General features: G+C 39.2%; 1 protein-coding gene and 1 long non-coding RNA gene across 10 annotated transcripts in view; both read right to left on the bottom strand.

Annotated features, from left to right (window-relative positions):
* The window catches only part of LOC123976249 (collagen alpha-1(XIV) chain-like), a 270,666-nt gene extending 247,981 nt beyond the window's left edge, over positions 1 to 22,685 (bottom strand). For 6 of the 9 annotated variants that reach the window (XM_046058228.1, XM_046058229.1, XM_046058231.1 and 3 more), the window contains exons 1-6: positions 22,550 to 22,685; positions 21,365 to 21,485; positions 19,421 to 19,535; positions 13,206 to 13,322; positions 4,141 to 4,284; positions 2,480 to 2,563 (exon numbers count right to left, since the gene is read on the bottom strand). In XM_046058228.1, the coding sequence (XP_045914184.1) occupies positions 2,480 to 2,563; positions 4,141 to 4,284; positions 13,206 to 13,322; positions 19,421 to 19,502 (427 nt within the window). In that variant the 5' untranslated portion in view covers positions 19,503 to 19,535; positions 21,365 to 21,485; positions 22,550 to 22,685. Of the gene's footprint in view, positions 1 to 2,479; positions 2,564 to 3,464; positions 3,653 to 4,140; positions 4,285 to 13,205; positions 13,323 to 19,420; positions 19,536 to 21,364; positions 21,486 to 22,549 lie in introns of those variants that run through there. The other 3 variants (XM_046058230.1, XM_046058234.1, XM_046058235.1) reach the window with 3 other exon arrangements.
* Positions 1,525 to 2,473, bottom strand: LOC123976255. The gene is made up of 2 exons (XR_006826306.1): positions 2,090 to 2,473; positions 1,525 to 1,980 (listed from the first exon to the last, which is right to left on the bottom strand). It is a non-coding gene; the product is annotated as an uncharacterized LOC123976255 (long non-coding RNA).
* Positions 22,686 to 24,218: the final 1,533 nt, after the last annotated feature.

Genomic DNA, 24,218 nt, shown 5'->3' with positions numbered 1-24,218 from the left:
GGCTTCCTAAAAAAAACAAAACACAATCAGCTGATTCAGAACGCTGCTGCTTGAGTCCTCACTAAGACCAAAACAGTGGATCACATCACTCCAGGTCTGAGGTTTTCACACTGGCTTTCTGTCTGTCAGAGAATTGATTTTCAAATACTGCTGTTAGTTTATAAAGCACTAAATGGTTTGGGGCCAAAACACATTTCTGATCTTCTGCTTCATTATGTATTATCTAGACCTCTCAGGTCGTCTGGGGTCAGGTCTGCTTTCTGTCCTCAGGGTGAAAACTAAACATGGAGAAGCAGCGTTCAGATTTTATGCTCCATATATTTGGAATAAACTCCCAGGAAACTGCAGGTCTGCTGAAACTCAGTTCTTTTAAATCAAGACTGAAGACTTTTCTTTGTACCACTGTCTTTAATTAAATCAAATGTAAGGCTGTAAATCAATAACTTGCACTGTAATTTCTACCGTCCTGTTTTTATTTTCCATTTCACTATTTTAAAAATTGGATTTCAATTTATTTTTTTAATTTCCCTATAATGTTTTTATGTAAAGCACTTTACAAAAAAAATTAACCTAATCCTAAAACCAGAATAATAATTTACCTTTGATTCTGCAGCATCTCCTTGCTTTCCAGGGTCATTCTTTTGACAACTAAAAGACATCTTTAATCCTCTTACATTTGCTGTTGTAACCTCTTAACTTTCCCATGAGAGCAATAAAGTTTAATCTAATCTCAAGTCTCATTCCGTTGCATTTCAACACAGGTTCTAAGACTCAGAAACCATGTGGGGAAATTGGTAATTGCATCAAACCTCGGACAGGATTAAAATGACCCCAGGACATCCGAGTTAACTTAGGATACTGTAGGCTAAGTATATTTCAGGTAGAAGCAGAGAAAATTCCTAACAGGTTTGTAAAGTTTCTGCTGTCTGGAGGGTAAAAGAATGACCAATCACCAAACCTCTCCTGCCAAGGTCTGGCGCTGCTGAGAGAAGAATAATATCCCCATTTAGAGGATTCAGGCGGTAATTACATGGGAAGTGATGAGGTGATGGAGTGAAATGAGATTTGCAGCGAGGAGAAAGCTGAAGTTCTGAGTATTTTCTTTCTTATTCTGCACAGAGACGAAAAAACAAACTGAAGTGTGCAATTTCACCAACATGAAATCTAAAGACGCTGCAACCAAAGTGTGAGTACAGACAGATAAAGACAAAATAAATGGGGTGAGGATGATTGAGATGTTCTAATAAGTAGATTTAGATACAAAAAAAAAAAGAAAGATTTGAACTGCTAAGTGTTTATCCCATTGTTACGATTTTCAGAGCAGAAGCTGTAATTTGGTTTTGAGACAGCGGCTAACCACCTGCTAGAAGTCCCATCTGCACCATCATTAACACCATTCCTCCATTTCAAGGCTTCACAACACAACACCACTCACACAAAAGGGACACATCACATTTTCAAAAGCTGCAAAGGAACACGGCACAACATCAAGTTTTTGCCAATAAAACACGGTAACGGTAAACATCCTGTGTTTAAGCTTCAGCAAAGAGTTTATTAAATTCTTATTTGTGTTTTGATGCGGACAGAAACATAAATGAAAATATGATCATCGCTGCTACTCAATTGTTTCCAATATATTGTCCACTGCTACATTCATGCGGGGACAAAACATGGGAAAGACCTTTTATAAAGCTATTTTGTAGAGGTATAAATCTAAACCACAATTGTAACACAATTAGAAGAAGACACACAGTTCAGATATTTAGGCTTACCTGGCTGTTTCCTTGTTCCCTGTTTTTTGTTTTTTTTTGCAGCACGTGGTGCTTAAAATCACTTTCAAAATAATAATTGGCTTGTTTATCACACTCGTCTCTTGATTCATTTCCTGATTGTTGCAGGCTCCCACTTGAATTCTCTTTTTCGCACCATTTCATTTCCTTTCCCTCTATTTTCTCAGGAATGAGGCTCCACGATATTCACCTTGTAAGGGCAGGAATAGTACACAGGTGATTTATTTGTATCGAACCCGTTCCACACCCGCCGTGAATGCCGCAGACGGAACTTGAAGGCCTCTTCAGCTTCCACTTACCTGCTTTTCTTGTGCCTTTGCTCTTTTTTTCCACAGTCAAAAAAGGTCGGGGCATTAAAAATGATTGCTTCATGTGTCAGTGGAGCAATCCTTTTAAAAGTTTTTCTTCAGAAAAACAGAAGGTGCCAGCATTCTGGAGAACAGAGATATCTACAGCGCTGTCTTCTCCATTTTGTGAAAAACTTGTTCTTGGTTACAGGACACTTCTTACTTTTCCTTTCAGAGTTGTTCTTGAAGAATGACAGGTTGTCTTCCCGACATGGCAATTCAAAGAGAATCCTTCCAAAAAAAATATCCAGACGACTCACAACAGACAGATGCATCAGTCTTTCTCGTTTCGGTGTTTCTGTTCACCTGGTTTGCCTCCTGTTTCCCTGCCGTGGCTCTTACCTTCTGAGATCTCGTTGTTTTCATCGGTGACACCGCTGTCTTGTCCCCTCTGGGACTGAACCACCTCAACACCTTGTCGCTGAGCTGGAAGAAATAACATAATGCATAAATCGATATTAACGAATGGTGGGAGAGGAGAGAAGAAACACAGTAACTTGGCCCAGATGTATATGAATCCATTAGAACAGACCAAAAAAAAATGCATGAATTTACTAAGCATTTAAGAGAGGGGGAAAAGTAAATCAGAATATGAGTGTATTTAAGCTTTTATGTAAGAAACAAGCCAAGTGGCAGTAGCAGAAAAACAACATCAAACCCTTACTTACTTTTATCAATTAGGCACAGTGTGATTAAAGTGTAGGTCCTGGTGAGCCTGAGGATGTCAGTGAACACTTATGTTTTCTGTTTTAATTGAATTTGGCTCCTCATTATTTTATTTTGGCCAACACTTCACTCAGTTGAACCCTTGTTTTAAGAGACTTGACTGCTGAACTACAACGACACCAGGCCCACCTTTAAGATCTGCTATTCACTTAGCTTGACTGCGAGTGCAGAGTTTTTACTATCCAGTGCTGCCGCTAAAGTAAACAGAAGCAATGATTGTAGTTGTTTGAATGTCAAACACCATCACCCACATTTGAAATTAGATTTCATAAGTGCTGAGTGCAGTGTTAAGTTCATTCAGTGGTGCAACAACAACAAAATAGTTTTCAGCACAGCAGATCATGCACTTGAGGACTGTATTATCATGGCATGTCTTTATTTTTAAAAGGCCTGATTTTCTAAAAGCTAATTCAAAAGGACTTTTCCACTCTGACAGGAATACATTTCCGAAAGACACAGCAACTCAGCACCTTTGGATTTCTGCGTTACAAATCCTGCTTAAAGGACTTACATCTAGTATTTCTTATTCCTGAACCAGTAGGACACGGAAATATCAGCAGGTTACTGAATGTCAGTGACTGAAACAAAGTAAACAACTCACTCGGCTTATTTTTGCATTCAGAACCACAGCAGTGAGCTGATGCATGCTGCTGTTGTTTGTGAATTCTTTCCGGCTTTGCTCAACTTGTCTTGCACTCCATCCTCCACCAACCACGCAGCTTAAATAACATTACCAAATCAACATCAGAGGTATCACTGAACGGTGGATGCCAGCATTAAGGCAGAACTTGCACACAGAGAGTACAGATCACTGAATCACATAGTACTACTGTGTTGCTTTCTACAGGTACAAACTTTAAAGCATATTGCTCTAGGGGCCACACCCTAATCAGTGATGTCACAGCAGGTATTCTGCCAATCACAGCTGATGAAAAGCACCCGCTGTCATATCACTGATTGAAGCCAGAAGTGCAGCTCCATGTCACATAGAGATCCGTTCAGCAGCAGTTCTCTGTCTTGTGTGATTCAAAGCGGCTGCCGCCATTTACATCACACTGTCTTGAGGTTGTTGCATTTAGTTTGCTGATTTTACATTAAAAACAACTTTAAATTACATGATGCTACTTCTGCAAACCTCCAATCTAAAGGGAGTCTGTTCCTTTCTGGAACAACTGACAGCATCAATCTTAACCCGCTTGTATCAGCCTTCAAAATCCCTCATCAGGGGAGTCATACCACTGAGGGTTGATGATTTGACTCAGTGAAAAGTCTCTTACCTTCATGTTTGGCCTGAAGAGGTTTGCTCTGCTTTCCTCCACTGACTGCAATTATCTTAAAGTTGTATTCTTTGGAGGGGTCAAAGTCCTGGATGAGCAGCTTTGCTTCGTGCTTCGATAACTGAACCTCCTTCTGCTCTCCACCTGTTCCAGGATAATAGAAGAACAAACACTCAGCAGCCGCAGTATGATGATTAGCGAGGAGACACGATTGCTGGTTTGAATCCTGGCCACGTAAGGGAATCATTTCTAAGATTCATTTGATTATTAATTTAATGGGAAGTAAATGCAAACACAATGGGGACTGTAAACAAACCAATGCCCTTCTGGCTTCGTTCCCAGCATGGTTTTTCATTTTAGAACAAGGTGTATTCTAAGGGTAAAGACACGACGCAAAGTGTGCCCCCGTTAATTTTCTATGAGACAAGAGCAAATCGATTTGCAAGCATTGTGGGATTCCCAGCAACGCAAAAAAATAGAGGGATTAAAAGTTCAAATGTATTTATCAACTATGAGGGCGAAATTCACCTGCCAGGTACAGTATTTTTCAAAAAAGTAGACAGCAAAAAAGCAATGCAGTGGTGGGACAGGAAGTTTAGTTTACCTGCTGTGCATCTATTGTGTTTTCTGAGATCCCTTTTTTCCCTGGCCGGCAGGATTACAGATACAAAAGAAAGCGTGCTGCTTGGCACAACGTCTGAGGGATTGGTAGGCATTAGCTCAGTCTGTAGTGACTTGACTTGGGAACTGGAAGGTTACCAGTTCGCGTCCAGCGCAGACCACTGCCGAAGGTGCGCCTAAGCCAGGACCGGAACCCCTAACTGTTACCCAATGCTCTTAATTATGATGGATTAATTGCAGTATAAGAAAAATAAGGCAGTGATTGGACCATTTAAGATTACAATATATTCAGCTCCCGGGCACTGCTGAGGTGGCACTGGCATCCCTCCAGCTACGAGTCCAACCCTCCGTTCCCACATAATGGACAAAGCTGCTTTATAGGTTTTTTTTTTTTTCAATTTCAACATGGAAAACAAATGAGAATGAATTCATCCTGGTAACTGATTGTAATGAAGGATGCGTCACTGTTTTTTTAAAATAGTTTTTAGACAACAATGAAAATCTAGGGCACAGAAGAATAAAATAGAAGGATGTTATCGGTACATTCATTTTTTGCTGCATCTCATCATGAGAATTTCTGTTCACAATAAAAAGAAAATAGACAAAATGCTTTTATCTTTGGAAACACAAACAGAAAGCTTGTGCATTTAAATTTATTCCATAGTTCAAACTTTTCATTGTCTTTTATTCTACCTTCCATTGCACCTTTCTCCTTGCAATTAAAATAGCTGCTTCAGGATAATTTACACTATCTGGCATAAACGTAACAATCCTTTGCAGAGATCACACAACTTCAGTAATACCCATGTAATTATGTTCACATAAAACCAATACAGGAGCTCACAACATCTGTTTCAGCAGCATAAAGATCTACATACTGCAAGCAAAGAACTTCAGACAGAAAAACGTTTTATTCCAGAAGGAGTGATTACACCTTCCCTCCTTCTACAAGAGACGCAGGAGATTGAAATACCGAAAGAAAGACAGTCACATGATAAGGTGAGGAGGTAAATACAAGCATTTTTAATTTGTAAATGTAAACGCAAAATTCTTAGTCACTTTAGATTTCAATAAAAAAAAAAAAAAAAATTGTAAACAGTATTTTGCATAAAGATAACACAACATCATCACGACCTGAATTTCTGACTAGACCTATTGGCAAACACATTTCACTAGAAAATAGTTTTTTGGTTATCCATTATTCAGCTACTTCCACACTCACAGAGCACTCAGTATACTGTAGAAATGACTCAAAAATGCGCTGGTGCCAAAATCAAATTGAGCAGCATGCAGGCATGACCTACAGTACTTTATTTCTTGAAGCACTTGTGTTCCTTTTGGCCATAAAGACAGTTTGACATCTGACTCACACTGAGGTTCAGACATACGTCTACAGGTGCATGAATCACTGTCTACTGTTCCTTAACTGCAACAAACCACTAAAAGGCTTTTGCAAATGCTTTTACAACTCTGGTCAGTGAACTGCTCTTTAACAAGGTATGGATTATTTCACTATATTATTATTATTATTATAATATATATATATATATATATATAGAGCCATAAATGACCTTCAACTGTGCACACCTACTACACACCTCTCTGTATTCTCAGATAACTCTCAAACTTCTCAAACTATTTCCAAATATGTGAAAATGTCTTCAGTTTGTTTTTTAAAAGTTGACGTGATTGCTTTAACTGCCCAGAAAGAAAAGAAAACGAACATTTAGAAGCCCTCTGGCATCACAAACTGAGCTGTGAAAGATTAACTTTATTAATGCCTGCGGTGCTGACAGCTCATCATAGCAGCAAAGACCAGAGGGACGACAAATAAGAACAAACAGTAAAAGGTATAAACCAAAGATATGAATACGAATGTAATAAGGAATATAAATAGAAATCTAATAATCAAATAAAAGAGATGTATTCAGCATCTAATCCTGCCAAATGTGTTTTACTGTCGTAGCAGCAGAGGGTTTGGCAGACGTCAGCAGTTTACAGATTGACTGAGAAGCGTAGGTTTCCGTTTCCTGGCTTAGAGAAAGAATCACCATGTCAACAGATATTGACTGAGAAGTCCAAGATCGACATATGCAAATTAATTTAAGAGTTTGTGATGAAAGAAAAGTGCTATTTGTGTTTCTTCTTTGCTTTTTTTTTTATATGATTGAATTTAATTTCGCCTCCTGCTCAATTCTTTTACTTCTGCTGCTGCTACAGAACAAACGTTCCATCTGGGATCAACAAATCTTCTTAAATTGTAAGTTATCAAAAGTTAAATTTCTTTATATAAAAATGATTGATTCAAAAATCTACTTTCCACCATCTGCTCCTGCAAAATGATTGTAATCAGAAAAGCCAGCACGCTATCACTGTTTTCAAAACAGAGATTAGTCCCTTAAACGCTTGAATGACAAACAGTATCTTCTTATCCAAGTGTTTATACAGTACGGCTAAATTAAATAATAAATCAGTTTGTCTTGGAAGTAAAACCTTTAATGTGCACGTCCTGTATGTTGCGTCTGTCTGTCTGAGTCATGCCTTGACTTCAACCAGGAAAAGAAAACCATCCTGCAGAGCTCTACAAAAACTCCCCGCTGTTAAAGAAAATTAACTACCGCTTCGTCACTGCTTTTCCACCTTCAATACACTCTGATACCAGTGGCCTACAGCGAGAAGATGATTGTCCCCGTCATTCACCTACCTCACTCTTCCCCAGAAGGCACGCAGCCATCCCTGCATCCAGTTATTCTCTCTATCCCCCCCCCCCTTTATTCAAAATTAAGCACTAGCCAAAGGCAGCATGTTGCAAAGCGAGCTGTGTGGGCATGTCTCAGAAATGAGGCCATCGTGCTTTGGTGAAAATGTCAAGCCGATAAAGGCAGTAAAGCTTTCTCTCACAAGTGAGGCTACGGCGCTCGTTACTGTTAAACTGACAACCGTTTAAATCATGTGACAAAAGACAAAGGCTTCCCAGTGGTTAAAGGGAATCCCTGCATTTACATGTCATGTAAAATGAACCAGAAACATTTTTGCAATCCTTTAACTTCGCCACCAGACAAGGAAACAAGAGGAACATGGTTTTGTTCTTTGACAGAAGATGCGGATGTTCAGATTTTGTCTGGATCTGTCATTCTCTACCTGCTATATCTGTATCCAACACCCCTCTTTCCATTCACTCTCTCTCTCTCCATGTCTCTCCAGCTCCATCCTTCATCCTGCCCTCTAGCATCTTCTCTCTTCTTATATTCCTGTGTCATTCCCTCCACCCATTCGATTCTCTCTCGTAGTGTCAGGGGACAGCTGCCTGTGCTTACTGCATCTTATCTGACATTTTCTCCATTACTGTGATCAAACAGACGGCCAAGCCATACCAAAAGCTACAGCTTTACTTCACCGCTGGCTGACAGCAGTACTCAAACTTCAGGCCACAATAGATTGCTGCATCAACAATGTAAAGTGGGTAAAACCTGGCAGGCCTGTAGTTTATACGGTTTATTAGCAACTGTGTGAACTTGTGTCTCTTAGAAATTTACATACACAAAGTGCTGATGGCTAACCTTGCTAACAATGGCTGGCCGTGCGAGGTTTTCCGACTTGCTAACTGGAACGCTGTCAACTTGGGTGTGACATCATTCCCAGCTCCGACCTCCAAGGTAATTGGAAACCAGCGTTAGTTTCAAGAAAAAAGAGCCAGCACACTGAATAGATGCTCCCAAAAATGCGATTTATTTGGTACAGTAACTATGTTTCAACATGATTCGTCCTCATCAGGAAATGTTAAAAATAGACTTCACCTGAGTCAAACCAGGTGGAATTCCCAGGTCCAGCCAATCAATTACATTTATGTGCATATTTGGGAGTCTCATCTTGTAATAGTGTACATAAATTGCCCTTTTATTGGCAATAAAAGGGCAATTTATGATAATACATTTTGATGTTATTCTTTGGCTCAACCTGGGATTTTTGAATCCGAAGTCTATTTATGGACCTCCTTGGTAACATGTTACCTGATTACCTGATGTCAAAGTGTCATTATTGAACTTAATAAATCTTTTTGGGACAATCTATTCTGAGGACTGGTGACCTTTGTCTCTAAAGATTGTTGATTCTTGAACACATTCAAGATCATGTTGGGAGGTGCATACAACATCCTGAAGCACCCAGTCAAAAACTAGCTCAAAAATCAACAGTCTCTGTTCAACTCAACTGAGTTTAGAGAGTGTTAGTTTTGTAATGCAATCCCTGGGGTATCAGACTGACACATTCAATCCCCCCGCTCTGCCTGGTCCTCTCCACACAACGCTCTCAACACTGATAGGCTATCGCGATTCAGTGTCGTGCGACTTCTTCGCTTGAAAATATTCAACTCACGCAAATTCCTTCGCGTTGCCTTCGCGTCGTTGGCACCGCCCCCTTCGCGCAGCTCGACAGGAAATCGTGGCTCTACGCGTCTTTGCATTGACTTTGTATGTAAACTCGCCGCCCCGAACGTTCGCTTCGCTTTTGGTCTGAAAGCACCATTAGAGGTGCAATGTGTAGTTGTAGACCACTAGTGAATCAATCCACCATAATGTTTGGGGCTTACGGATACACAATGCATTTTAGTAAGAAAGGCATTTAACCAAAAACTTTATTACTTACCCTCCTAAATGCATAACATGAATTGGGACCTGAAGTTCTTGTGAGTACAACATGAGTGACTTTGTACTGTAGTTGACACAGTTTGAATGGATCTCTGTGGAGAGGCCCTCAGTGGCTCCAAATGTTCGCATCACATCATTGTCAGTAGTTAGTTATGATTTAGTATGGAATTTGAAAATTACCTCAGCTTCCTTCCTTCCTGTCTTGGTGAGGAATGTTAAACCATCAAAAACAGTAACGTGTCTTTCTTATATTGTATAATCTTCCTTTGTTGTATGAAGGATCTAGTGTCTAGTGAGTAAAATTAATGCAAATTTCTTCTTATTTTCTCATCTTATACTTTATAAACATGAACAGTATCTGCACAAACCCACTTACGGGCCCCTACTGGGCCTCACAACTTACTCTGGGAATCTCTTTAACTGTCCTATAATTACAAGTCTTCAACAGAATGAATTCTTGAAGCTTTCCGTCAGTTTTCCCAACAGTAACAGGAGAAGAGGACCATTTTTACAGCAGTGCATGCAGCTGCACCTTTTCACACTGCAATAAAATCACTCTGATGTCTTTTTCAGTGGGACGAATACCCAGAACAGAAAGGAAAAATTAAATTAAAGACAAAATCCCGTGACTGTATTGTCAGTACGCCCATGGTAATCTACAGTATTCCTGACTAACAGGGTAGCAGCTCAAGCTGATTACAAACTGACTATTGAAACATTTCCTCATGATAAATGTGTTTCAGTCTTTACAGGTATTCATTCCTGTGCATCTACCTTCTCTGACAGAAATAAAAACCTGGGCAAACTAGGACTACAACTACACACTCATTCTCCAAGTCTATATCATGTGTTCTTCATCTCCTCTAATTATTCTTTCTGTATCCATTTATAAACTTGTTTATGCAATTGAGCATCACCCAAACTGAACCTAAATCACAAAGTGTTGCCATTTACTTGTCAGTACTGTGAAATGAAACAGAGTAGTGTTAAATTAGACCACACAAGTTTTATTATCCCTTAAAAAATCCATTGGGAACAACTATGAATGAATGCCTGTCACATCCCACTGAACGTGTTCAACAATTGTTGGTAGAACAACTTGCACCAAAACTAAAAATATTTACAGCATGAAACACCTGAAATACCTACAGGGCCTACATTTTTCAGATCTTTCAAAACAGTTTCCACTTGATTTTTTAGCAAGCAATTCAATATACTGAAAGATTTCTCCCCGTTTCTGTTAGTATGTTCTTAACCTTAATCCCAAAAATCATCTATGAGCTGGTGGAAGTTTTACGCTTAAATGACACTTAAATTTAACTGACACTTAAATTACAATGTTGTGTTTACTTCCAACACTGTGGGTCGACCCCACATAACATTCACTAATAGCTCCCCTGATGTCACATGATGCGCTCAATCAATTAATCACACTATAATTACAATAAAAAATTTCTAAATGAAGGTTATGGCTTTGCATCACACCCTTGAACAGTAAAAACGTCTGCAGTGCACCTGTTTTCACAAACAGCAATAAAAAAACTTGGCCACAGTTTTGAAACTGAGTAATACCCCTTGGAATAATAATCACAGAGCAGCTTATGAACTATATATACTGTAAGTTCACTTTATAACTATGATTACAGTCAACCTATGACATAATCTTAAGTATAATGTCTGTGTTGTTTAGAAAAGAATGCTGACAAAGAGAACAGCAGCCAACCATATTAAAACCAGGGCTGCTGCATTAAACCTTGTGCAATGTTGTTGAGACTGACAGTGATTGTGAAAGCCTACAAGGACATGTGGCATCAGTTTACACTCCATTTTATAACATACACATGGGTTAAACGTGGGCTGGCTAGCCCTTAAAATAATAAAAATTAAATGAATCCCATCTTCATAAAAGGTTTTAGTGTTCACTATTTGTTACCGTTTTAAAAAAGGATATGATTTAACTTCATTGTCACTTTAGAGGCTGCACTGTATCTGATTATACTGAAAGACTGTTACACCCCATTTACACCTGGTATTAAAATGCCATCTGTACCTGGATAAGGAAAAATGCATCTCACTGCAAAGTGTAAATATCTGCCTGACCACATCTGGAGGTAGTTTGACTCTCATCGTGTTCACACACTGCTGGTGTCCATACACAACATAACATTATAGCCTACAGATGTGTTTCTTAGTTAACATAAAATATAGCAAGCTAGAAGGCTGAAAAGAGACGTAGCTCGACTTATTAAGCATCTCTTCTGTGCCATGAAACTGACCTGCTGTTAACAAGGCAATTAATGTATCTGGCGAGTAGCTTACACGCCGGTACTGCAACACACCAGCAAACTGACACAATATTTTTACATATGTATTTATATATTTTATATATGTACTGCATTTGTTGAATTTATCATAGGAAACAAATAATTAAGACAAGGTTATAAAGTTTGCCCTCACTAACAACTATTAAAACTATGTGTTTTTAATTAACTGAGTCAGTCACGCTGCAAAATAACTGCCATGCCGATTAACAAGTCAGGCTACGTTCAACATTGACATGCTGAGCCTTGCCACACCAACATTCAATGGGCTTAAGTATTTTAACAAGCTTGCTGAAGCCTTCATCAATAAATCCAAAAGTGTCTGCAACAATCAACCACCGCTTTCCACAGTGTGCACCTGTTATATCAGATCCTGAGTGTGGCTACGTGTCTCTTTATCTGCACAGTGACTTACGAACCAGCAGGCAGGTGAAACCCACATAAAAAAGGTTGATTTGTTCTCCCTGAAGGGAAGAGGTCTGACTACCGTGCTCCTCTGTGCATAACTATAATTTCTGTCCCACGAGCAAATGACAAACAGCATACAGTTGATTTGTGACCTGACGGAAACTGAATCCACCTGCATTCTGTTTGTCGTTTCACAAAATGTCCTTTCATGTCGTCTGGGTACCGCATTGGTACAACTTTTAAAAATAAGTGCTGAGAAAGGCTCTTCTTTAATAATGCACCATCACTAATAATAATTACTGCTGAGGGGCCCTTGAGCAAGGCAATAAGCAACAATCCATCACAGAGGCCGTACTGCTCAGCTTTCCAGGTGTGAATGGGGTACACCAGGCACGACTGTACAGGAGAAGACTGAATTCCTCGTCACATTTCCCTGGATAAATCAAGTTTAGACTAGAAGGTTTCTGCAGGGAGCAAATCTCCATCAGCTCTGAACAATCCTCCAATTCGCCAAGCTGAAGCCTCAAACCACACAGTTTTGTAATTTCCTCGTCTTCTAATCTTTTTTTTAAGCTTGGTTTTTTTTTACGAATGAATCATTGATGAAGCAGGGATGTGAAACGGGGTGTGTATTTTTGCCTAGATTTCTGTCAGCTCTCAGTACAAAGACGTCATTCACACTTGCCAAATTGGATAAAATATTAATAGAGTGAAGGAAAAAACTGTCTAGTTCTAATATTGGAGCAAAGCTCAGCTTCTATTGAATTTATTTCACCTTCACTTTGGGAGCACCTGGCGTATATTTGACGTAAAGTCCCATTTATTCTTTTGCAGAATACTCATCACACATCCTACATCTGGATCCTCATGGAAATCTTAACAGATCCTAATGTTTAAACCAAATGACAACTAAATCAGTTTGTAAAATATTGAGAACTCTAACTACAAAACAGGAACTGCCATCCCTCTATCTTAAAGCTGAAGGTATCGTGATAAAAGATCCGCTCAAGCAAAAACACAGCTGAAATACAGACATACTGTAAGCATCCACGTCAGTGCCGCATCTTACCTGGCCGTGTGGTGTAAATGACCTTGTAGCTTTCAAACTCTCCTTTTGGCTCTTTCCAAGACACGTGTAGTTTGGTGGGGCTCAGGATTTTGGCACGAAATCTCCGCGGCGATGAAACTAGACAAGAAACAACAAGATAAACAGCGTTACACAATAACAGACTGCAATATACTGTAAATATATGAATGAATGAATAAAAGATCCTGGTCATGCACCATCCATTCCTCCAATATGTTTATTTAAGTATTATTAAGTAAACAACTTCTGTCATCAGTGTGTATTAGTGGATTACATCCATAACAATGAATGGAGTTCAATTTTGTTCAGTCATAGTTGATAATAAAATTAATTTAGATTTTTTTTTAACACTTTGATGTCTTCTTTTCAACACCACCTGTATTAATAACACCACAGGTTGTGTCAAACTGCTGCTATTAACAGATGTTGTGCTTAAAAGTGACAAAAATGTCAATTTAACTAATCACAAACAGTATCACTGCTCAGGATGTTTTACAGGTTTCCTTCTGTTTTACTTCTGCATGGTTGCTCATACGCTAAGCACACAACACAACTGTGACTGAGTTAAGTTAAACTGAACTCCCTTCAGAGTTATGGCGGCGTAGAGGCACTCGCTCCATCTGTGTTATTAAACAGTTAGGAAAGTTTTTTCTTTTTTTTTTTTTTTTAAAGGATAAACTGTATCTCATCCAAGCGGGAGGATACATATCAGAGAGATTAGCTTGCACAGATGTCACATTAAAAAGCAAAATCCCACTCTCCTCCTCGTCCTCATCCTCCTCTTCCTCCTGTATTGATGAGCCCACTTTGTGCCCCTCTATCTCTCTCTGTGGGGATAGACAGGTCTTCTTCTGTGTTCCACTTACCATCAGCATCAAAGCCTCTCATCCTGATTAGTTGTTGGCCCTGTCAGCCGCCTAGAGGCCTACCCCCCACTTTTCTCTCTGTATCCTTCCCTTATATTAATTTTCTCACTCTTACACTCTCTCCCCACCTCCATCGCCTCATCTGTCCCTCTGTCTTACTCTTTCTATCTGATCCCTCCCTGTCCTGATCTCATTTTCTTTCCTTTCTTGTCTTTCTGCGTGTCTGTGCTTTGAAATTGCCGTCAGGGGTAAGAAGAGGATGAGAAAAAGGAGTGAATGTGACTTCCTTTTAACTGCAAGGAGAAAAAAGAACAAAGGGCACCAAAGGGAAAGGCACTGGAATAGCATCTGTTTACTATTCCTCTCCTGTCCGAAGCAGGAGTATTTAGATGTACAACACAGAGTGACTAGATCCACTGAGCTGCACAATATCCAAATACACTTTACAATGGCCTCAACGTGCATATAAATCCTTAGAAAAGTCAAAAACACTGTGTCAGCGAAACTTTATGTACACAACTGTACACAAGAGTATGATCATTCTTTCACTAGGCTCCTACGCGCTGTTTATTTTTACATTAAGACACAGGTTAAAACACTGGAATAAGGCCATTGTAAAGCACTTCAATGCCAAAAACCACATTTCCGGGTCAACAGCCACAATACCCCATCATTTTTACACCGGCAGAGCCAAATCCCAGATAATAAATATGTGTCTAGAAGAAACACATTCCCCGGTCTAATTTAGTTAACTATAAAAAAGGATGTGGAAAATAAAATATGAAACCCACAAACTCGCTCCTGTGTTTGTGTCCTCATTATGAGGTGAGCCATCTGCTGCCGCCGACTTCTTTAAATACCTACACCGTGATTGACGCCTGGTAGAGCTCTGATGCTCTGGAGCACAATAAACAAGAGGCTTAAAGGGATGGTTCAACAGCAAAACATATCGACTATGGAAAATGCACCTTTTAGAAGGATTTTTCTTTATTGCTGTGTGTCTGTTTGTCCATATGACACATGGTAATGTGTAATAACAATATGTATAGATATTTAAACAGTATCAGATTAGATATTTTTGTAATGTGCCTCCCAAGGTGAAAAGACAGCTACAGCATATTGAAGAAAAAGTGGCTGGTTTTTTTGGCTTTTCTGAACTGATTTATCCACTTCCCTGCAGCTTTATCAACAATACAGGATTTAGTTGAGCTGATAAGATCTATCACCAAACACCTTAGCAGCATTTTGTGTGAACCGCCTCTTTATGCATGTCATTATCTGCAGAAAACTACTCATGTAGGTATGCAAAGAATCTTGAGTTCAGCACAGGAAGGATAATCCTGATTTCAATGGAGAGAATGTGAAGCCGGCGCATTCAACAGCAGGCAAATATATTTATATACAAACACATATAAGGAATACTGTACCAATTATCTCACCAACCTGGGGATGAGAATGAGGGCTGCTTGGGATTTCGGCTCAGGGTTTAGCTCTCTGTCTCGGAAACAAAAGGACATTCTCTCGTCTGGAGAGAGCTGCTCAAATCCCGAATGATTCGAGAAGCAGATTTCGCACTTCTCTCTTTGTAGTGTTGTTGAAATGTGTTGATTGTGTGTGTGTGTGTTGTGTGTACCTGTGTGAGTGCACATGCATGTGAACGCATGAATTATGTATGTTTGTCCACAACTGGAGGCAAGTGTATTCTTGTGTATGCACATTAGAATCTCAGTGAATCTTATTCCATGTAGCTTTGGCGGTTGTTTTTTCACTCATGCCTCTTAGCAAAACCTGCCGGTTCCTTTGCAGCACCCCACACACACACACACACACACACACACACACACACACTCACTCGCTGAAAGCCATGGATCTTCTCTGTGAGAATGTATTCTCACGCAGAGTAAAGTATTGGATGCTGAGCAAACAGCCTGGTAAAGACAAAAGGCCTCGCCTGTAGAGATGAGAACTTAATTCCCATCTATTTTTCATGGAGAATCTTGTGCAAACAGCAGAGCCGACTGCTGTCGAGGGTTGGAGAGATGTCCGTCACACCCACCAGGAGTTGTGCAGCAAATCAGACGGGCAAAGTTTTGAGTGCATTTTAAATAATTGGAGCAGGAGAATCCAGGGGACATTATTTGGTGAATGGACAGTGCTGAGCTGAGCATATGGAACGGTAAAACTCTTCTCTGTGAGTAGGAAGCTTTTAGTTTGCAAACATGTCTTTTATAGAAGACTTTAATACCCGTGCTGTCATTAGCAAACTCTCTTAAAGCTGCTACACAGAGCATTAAAACATCAGTGAATCATTATCATATTAAATTTCAGACCAACATGTTACTACACTGCACACTGATACAGGGCACTGTCCTTCCAGAGGAAACTAGAGCTAAAGCTTTAAGAGTTTCTGGTAAGGGAGGATGTAAACAGGATTCTAACATGGTTGTCATTTTCATGTCAAAGTTTTGTGTGCTTTAGGGACCCAATTATTTTTCTATTTCATGGACTATTAATTTACACTTCTATCCCCGCAGCTTCTGATTATATTAACTGCAATGTCAGTATTTGTCACCTAGAAAAAGTACCACTAAATGACTGACATTTGATTCCACATCCCCTCCAGGTTCACAAACCTGCACTTCTTCTTTTATTTCTGCAGGCAAAAAAAAAATAAGAAGCCTCAACAAAGCCTGAGCTAACCCCCCCAAGTTATTTCTTCACCTTTCACCTTTTAAATAGGGATTTCATGCCTAGAGTTGGGTTAGGGAGTAATTTAGGACATAACAAAGTAATTACTTAATGAAAGTCATATCTTATTCCACAAGGTAACTTTGTAAAGAGAAAGGTTAAACGCCAAAATAAAGAAGAAAGTTTCTTTACATCTCAAAGGTAGTGCTCATCGATCAGCTGGAAGTCTATTTGTCTATCTGTCAGCTTTTCATTTTATTTGCCATTTTGCTGAAGGACTTCTCACTGTGCCTGACTCATCTGAAACTAACAAAGAGCAAAGTGGAGTTTCTCAGTGGAAGCTCTCCAAGCTGATCGTAACTCCTCATTTCCTGCTGGGTCACCGATGTAGCCGTGGCTAGCACACTAGGCCTCTTCACTGAGGAATGCTGTGATTGAATTCAGGTTCCTCGCACTCTGGCCAAAACTAGCGTCCGTATATACCATGAAAGTCACACGAGCACTGAGCTTTTTCAGCGAGCTGTGTTTAAATGGCAACCTTAACAACCACACTGAGAAAAACAAAGCAGGGCCTAATTTTAATGGTATCCACAAACCCAAATTTTACAGAAGTATAGAAAGATATTGATTTTAAAAACCGAGTTGGAAAAACGTCAGAGTTAAAGTTGTATTACCCAGTATGGGCCAAAACACACTGAAGCTATGAAACTTAAATTATATAGTCATACTGACAAGCATTCCCTCTGTGTTAAGCTTTAACTCTATTTAAAATATTACATAATGGGATAAGAGCATGTAGATACAGTGAACTATATAGTAGACCAAAAATCAAAATTCAGAACACCAATATCACTAAGCAGCTGACAAAAGGGTAAGTCCTCACTGACTGAAAGGAGTGTATAGTATGGTATAGTTGTCCAGGTTAGCTAATTAGCTTGTATGCTGACCTTTCAAACCCCTACTCTGCCATTATGGTATGGCACACAGCCCATCTACTGACTTTTGGTTGTGGCACCATAACAGCAGGCTTTGGTTCTCCACCGCAGTACTGAGCAGGTTTAGCCCTGTTTCACGTTCAGCACTGCCAAAAAAAACCTTTGAAAGTTGGCAGAGGCTAAATGTGTTTGTGTGCAGCATAAGTACATAACTGTGCTCATCAATCTTTTGGTGTGTTCCTCTTTTTTCTTTTTTGAAAACAGACACAAAACTATATCTTAGATGCATGTTCAGGTTTTCTGTATAAGGTGAAAACTATAAGGTCAGCACTGCTAATTTAAGACACATAATGAATATCAGTCCATCATTTGTATTCCTAGAGAGGTGTACTTGGTTTAAAAGGAGTGCATAAAACAGTTAATGATGATAATGGTATTAAGAAGGATCATCTCTCTTTGCTAATGAGGTAATGACTGAGGTTATGTGTTAATTGATGAATAAGTTAAATGAGTTTAATAGAGTAAGAGAGGAGCAAACATAATGACATGAAGAGCTCTTGTCTTACAGACTGTGAGGCGTTACCAGTAAAACAAATGCAACTTTACAAATGCTGTAAAGTTAACAGATGTATAGGAGCAAAAGAGCAGTTGATTATTTAAGCAAATTAAATTTCAAAATTCAGATTGGGGATAAGTGATTTAAAATCTGTAACCTGAGTTACACAGAAATCTGTTATTAGACTGCCTCTTGAACACTCCTCCTAAATAAATAAGTTGACCACATGTGCGCTTTAATTACAGAGTTAAAAGAATGTGCCACAGTCAACCAGTTTGTCTAGCAGATGGTAAAACATGTTTTCTTATGTTGTTTTTTTTGGCATCATTGCTTTTCCCTTTGAGACAGACACATGTGGGAAAAAGCTCATTAAAAGGATAAATTAAATTAAAAGAAAATACTTTAAAAGAAAAGTAAATTAATTTGGCGCAAAGCTGCACATCAAATTTACAACATAGTGGAATTCAGAATTTAGCCTGCTGATTAAAACAGTGAGTGAAAACGATGATACCTGCATTTCCACAACAGGGCCACACTGAGGTTTACCAAACCAGCAATGAGCTTACAATCTTTATCATAATGCTGAAAGCAGATAAGCCGTGAATGATTTCTAGCCCTGTCTGGCACCATTGTGAAATTCATTTTTCAAGTAAATTAGGAAAATAGTCTGTTCATGGGCTTGTCTGGTCCTGATATGGGAAGACCTTGGAAGCCCTGTTTGGTTCTATGCTAGAACACCTTGTTTGGCCTCCAGGATGCCAAAATGTTTTGAAAATAACAGTCCTCATGGAAACAACCCCTAAAAATATAGGTTACAGAGAGGAAACGTTTGGCCCTATGGGAATTTCTAGTATTTCCATTTGGCACCAATGTAGAAACCCCAGTTATCTTAGTTTAGGGACATCATCAGCTAGCCCAGTTTATAGCTCCACATGGTGCCAATGTGGAAAGGAAAGTCCTAACAGCATAGCACTGGGTTTGAAATCTTTGCTTGCCCTGTGGGGTACCAATAGGAAACACCATGATTAGCCTTGTTCGCCCTTTTATTAAAAGCCTGTATTTGGTCACGTGTACATGTGTGGTAACATCCCGTATTGGCCTTGTTGGCCCCGTTGGCCCTTGAGTGGAAAGCAGGCTAGTGGAGGTACTTACCTTGGCCCCGCGCTGGCTGAGGGAAAAGACAGACGAGTACGAAGCCAAGCAGGCAGAGGCTCAGGTTGACTGAGAACTGCATCCTGGTAGCAGCAGACAGGAGGACACAACACACCTGATGTAGAGGGAGGAGGAAAGGGAGGAAACACAGAATAGACAGAGGGAGCAGGAAAAGAGAGGTGAGGAAGGAGTAAAAAAGGAAAAGGAATGGGACAGGAAAGATGAGACAAGGAAAGCCAGAGAGGACGGAGGTGAAGGGAGGAGATGAGCAGAAGAGGGTGACAAAAAGGGAATGTGTGATGGGAGCATGGAGGAGAGAGGAGGACAGAGAGAGGTTAGAGTAGCAAGGGGATTGAAGAGGTAGAGGGAGAGAAGGGCAGGAGGAGGAGTGAGATGAAGGGATTTCAACAGTGTAAAAAAGGACTTACATTCTCCATATGGCACTTTATAATGTCATCCTAAATTACGTTGCAATATTAAGGCCCTTATGTTTGAGTCGACTGTTCAAGGTCATGCAGTTACAGACAAACCTTACATTTGTTATATTTCTTACATTGCTGTAAATATATAAAATAAGCAGGTGCTTTCATTAAGTACGCAGGGATGGATTTGTAAAAACGTTTCAAATATTGGTGAATGGAGAGATGAATAGACATTTATCTCTAGAGGGAAAGCCAACCCAAGCTGCTGTATAGACTGACAAGTTAACTTACATCACAGAGTTTTTGAATACCCAGGCCCTCACATTAAATCTCTTTCAAACTGATTTCAGATTGGTTTACGCTTTGAAATTAACCTTCTTGGATTAAACTACAAAAAATAATGTTTTGTTACTTATTTGAGCCACCCTCCTTTGTATGTATAAAGTATGTTATTATAATGACACTTCATTTATTGTCATACCTGGATGTTAACAAAGTATGTGTGGATCATAATAAAGCATGTAAGCATAAGTACTGACTGTAAGAACATCAGTAAATGAGTAAAAGCAGTATTATCATGGTCACATACACAGGCTGCATCCAACAATAATAAATAATGTGCATTACTCCCTGCAGAAGGCTGATGTAGTAGGGAGTAGCACAGCTGTCGGATGTAAATGCTCTGTTAATACTAGTCAAAGAAACAATACATACGACATTGATAAAAACTGAAGATGTGTTTTTATTAACTGGAGGGAATTGCATTATCATTAGCAACACCTGCATCAGACTCTGTATCCGTAAGCATTTGGATAACACCCCTCTTTTGTTTCTAAATACTGCTACAGTCAACTTTTATTTTCAGGCAATTTTCAATAATTTATTGATATTACTGACTATTTCGACTTGGCATTTTCTCAATGTCAATGTTGAGGCAAGCTATGCTTATGGTAATAAAAACAGAGTTAGGATTATAGGTCTGTTGAGAGCAGCCCTTCCTCAGTAAAAAATCACTACAATATCCATTAAATATTCCCTCAGGGACTTACAGCCTGGCATAGTGAGTTTATGGTGACATTAAAACACCTGGCTATTTTATTTCCAATTCTTACAATAAACCTGTAGAGTGTCAGTTCCTATATAGTTTAGAGCCCCGTTGTTAAGCTGTTGCATGCTTCTAACTTTCATTATGGTATCACTTAATATGCTTCAGGGTTATTTCTTTGCATCTACCGAATCATTCACTCTCACTCTGAAGGTAGTGTACAGCATCGATTGGTGCACACTCCAATAACGCACAGCCACCCGATGCTGAGAGAAAATATATAACCACTTTAATTTGAACGTAAATAAAAGCAGCTGAAGTTTTCCTTAATTGAAATGGGCACAGGTGAGATCTGCACGGTGCGCCATCAGCAGCACATCTACGCGTGCAGCTGGATGAGGTGGAGATCTAAAGGTCCGCGGACCTGAAAGCTCGTTTTGCAGATGTGTGCAGTGTGTTAATAAAGAGCAGCTGTACCTTCTCAGATCATATGTTTCCAGGCTCCGCAGCTCTCCTCCAGACAGCTGTATGAGGCGCTCACTACTACTCCCCAAAGCGACTCTGATCCACTCTCACAAACTCCCCGCTGCCAGTCGACCTGGAGACAAGTTACACAGAATGATATAAGACACTACCGGTCAAAAGTTTCAAAATAAAATCCCTGCGGACTACTACATTTTAGAAGAGTGCAGTGATGGTCAAACCCCAAATGTTCTTGTCTTCGCTATTTCAACCACAATTTTTTGCTTTTGCTGTCACACAGATTGTCAGCCGTTTTTAGAACTAGTGTTATCATTATTACCATTACTATTATACCCATTTGAAATGTGTTAAAACTACAAAACACGACTTTTACCAATGCAGCGCCTTCTTCCCATATTAAGAAATATAAGATTATTGGTGATACTCCAGCTGTAAGGTTTAACGTTAAGCTACTGACGTTAATTCTGTTATATAGTCTCTTCTGTCATTTGGCAACTTCACAAACATGACTATCAACTAATCCAACATGTTATCTTAAACGTACAACAAACGTTTATTGTTTTCTTGCCTGGGAAAGAAACGTTTCTTGCTTGCTGGGAGGGAAGTTGAGGGTAACGTCAGGTGGGCTAATGTTTGTAACTTCTAGTTAGCTCGCTTAGTTTTTAACGGTTTTTAAAACGTTAGCAGACTGTCAGCAAAAATGTATCTTTCAGACTTGTATTATACTTAATAAAATTAATATTTTATTATTACTAAACCCGTTTGATATATGGAATAAACTATAAAACTTCAATTTACCCAATGCTGGAGCCATTTTCCATATTAAGATTTATAAGTTATAACGATTATTGGTCACATTCCGCCTGTAAGGTTCAAGTTAAGCCGCTAAATTAATAACGTACATTCTCTTCAGTCATTAGGCAACTTTACAAATATGAAAATCAACTAATCCAACATATAAATATAACGTTACAAGAAACGTTTCTTCTTTTCTTGGTTGGGAAAGAAAATATTTTGCTTGCTGGGGGAAAGTTAGGGCTAACGTTAGGTTAGCCAAGCTAGCTAACGTTTTGCTGCTAGCTTAAACGAACCGTCTGACAGTTAGCTGGCTAGCTTTTATGTTGCTAGCCTTTTAGCCATCTAAGTATGTAAAAAAAAATAAATAAAACGCCTTCTGACCTCCAAACATCGTCACATCTTTAAGGTTTTAAAAGAAAAAAGCTGCTCACAGCCAAAATCCCTATTTTCCGACGTTTAACTGCTGTTTAACTCCAAACTGACAGTTTATTTTAGACACGCCCACTTCGAATTACGCGTTTAGCCCCTCCCACTTCAGTTTCCCCCAACCAATCACATCCTTCCTGCCTTATAACACTTCGCGTTTATCGATTTACTTTAATTTAAAGGGGCTTTATTGGCATAAATGTTTTTTTTTTTCTCTTAATTTGAAGGCAATATTCCCTTACTTCCTGTCTCTCTGTGGCTGTCTCTGGCGAGCTTAACTGAGCAGTTTCTGTAGGTCGCTTCTCAGTTGAGACTTGCAGCGGACTGATGGGTGTTTCCTGCTTCAGTCACCATCCACCCCTGCAGCTATTCATTCCTTTTACCTAGATTAATGCGAGGCGAGGCAGCAGAAAAATGTGTTTTAGGCAGCCTAAGCGGGTGTGGAGTGTATTTTTCTGACCCCTGGCTTTATGCTGTAGCCTATTGTATAGCTCCTCAGGGGCTCCTTTTGATATGTCCTCTCTCTGTTCTGGGCAGGTGGCCATGGTGTAAAAACTAAAAGTCAGTAAAAACAGTAAAGTTAGTGTTTTGATCTGTTCATTTCAACATGCAAATGTGTCCCGAATAAAACCAGAATAAGCCTGTTCATTTTCAAGCAAAAATATATAAATGTATGTGTCCTGTAGCAACATAGTAATGTCCACACAGAGCTGCAGCTCTGGATGTGCAGGTGTCCTTATCTTTGAGATAGCACATGACCTTGAATGAATAATGGGCTTCTGTCTGCTGAAGGTTGAGACACTCCGTTTCTGTGTAACTCAGTTATTATGGGTTTGTTTGCTGACCATGTAGCCTTTGACAAACAGACTTGGAGGTCTCTGAAGTCTCTTGCATTATCATAATCATGAATATTTAACAGTTAAATTCTATCTGTTCTCTTCAGACTTTGAGTTCAGACAAATCTGCAGCTTGAATAAACAGTTTGTCATCATGAGTTTTCTTCAAGTTCATGTGATTGTATATTTTGTTTTCAGTGCATGCTAGTTAAACTCAGATTGACAAAACTAAAAGGTGGTTAATTTAATTGACATTAAAATAAATACAGTAGCATGAAACTATGCAGATTCAGTGTCAGAAAAACGATGAATAAAGAACGTTCTGAACCTAATTTTTACTAAAATGAGCTCTGGTGAAAATACTATGACAAAAAGCAGTAAAACGTATCACTGTTTTTATAAAGGTTTTTAAATCAGATTTACAAGGTTTTCCATGGTGAAAAGGACGATTTTAAAAGCACTGTTAAAACAACAACAAAATCACCAATAAAAGAGCCTGGACACTAAACAAATGAAAACCTTGCTGTTTCTGGCATGAAAGCAAATCACATATTATGGGCAGTTGCTGAACTTATGACTCACCTCGAATTCTCTACTCTAAAAATGGCTAAACAAGTTTGCATTTAGGAAAATTGAAAAGGAAAATTAACAGCGCATTTGGAAATACTGATTCATAGTCATACTGATAGTGGACATAGTGTTTTGCAATCAAACCCTTTGTTTGTGAATGTAAACAAAGTGTCTTCTCCCGCGTTAATAAACCAGAGAGCTGAGGCTTTATTATGTGA

Source organism: Micropterus dolomieu, linkage group LG09 (genome assembly GCF_021292245.1).
Source record: "Micropterus dolomieu isolate WLL.071019.BEF.003 ecotype Adirondacks linkage group LG09, ASM2129224v1, whole genome shotgun sequence".
Taxonomy (NCBI): domain Eukaryota; kingdom Metazoa; phylum Chordata; class Actinopteri; order Centrarchiformes; family Centrarchidae; genus Micropterus; species Micropterus dolomieu.
Note: the sequence above shows the minus strand (reverse complement) of the source record. Positions and strands in the feature narration are given on the sequence as shown.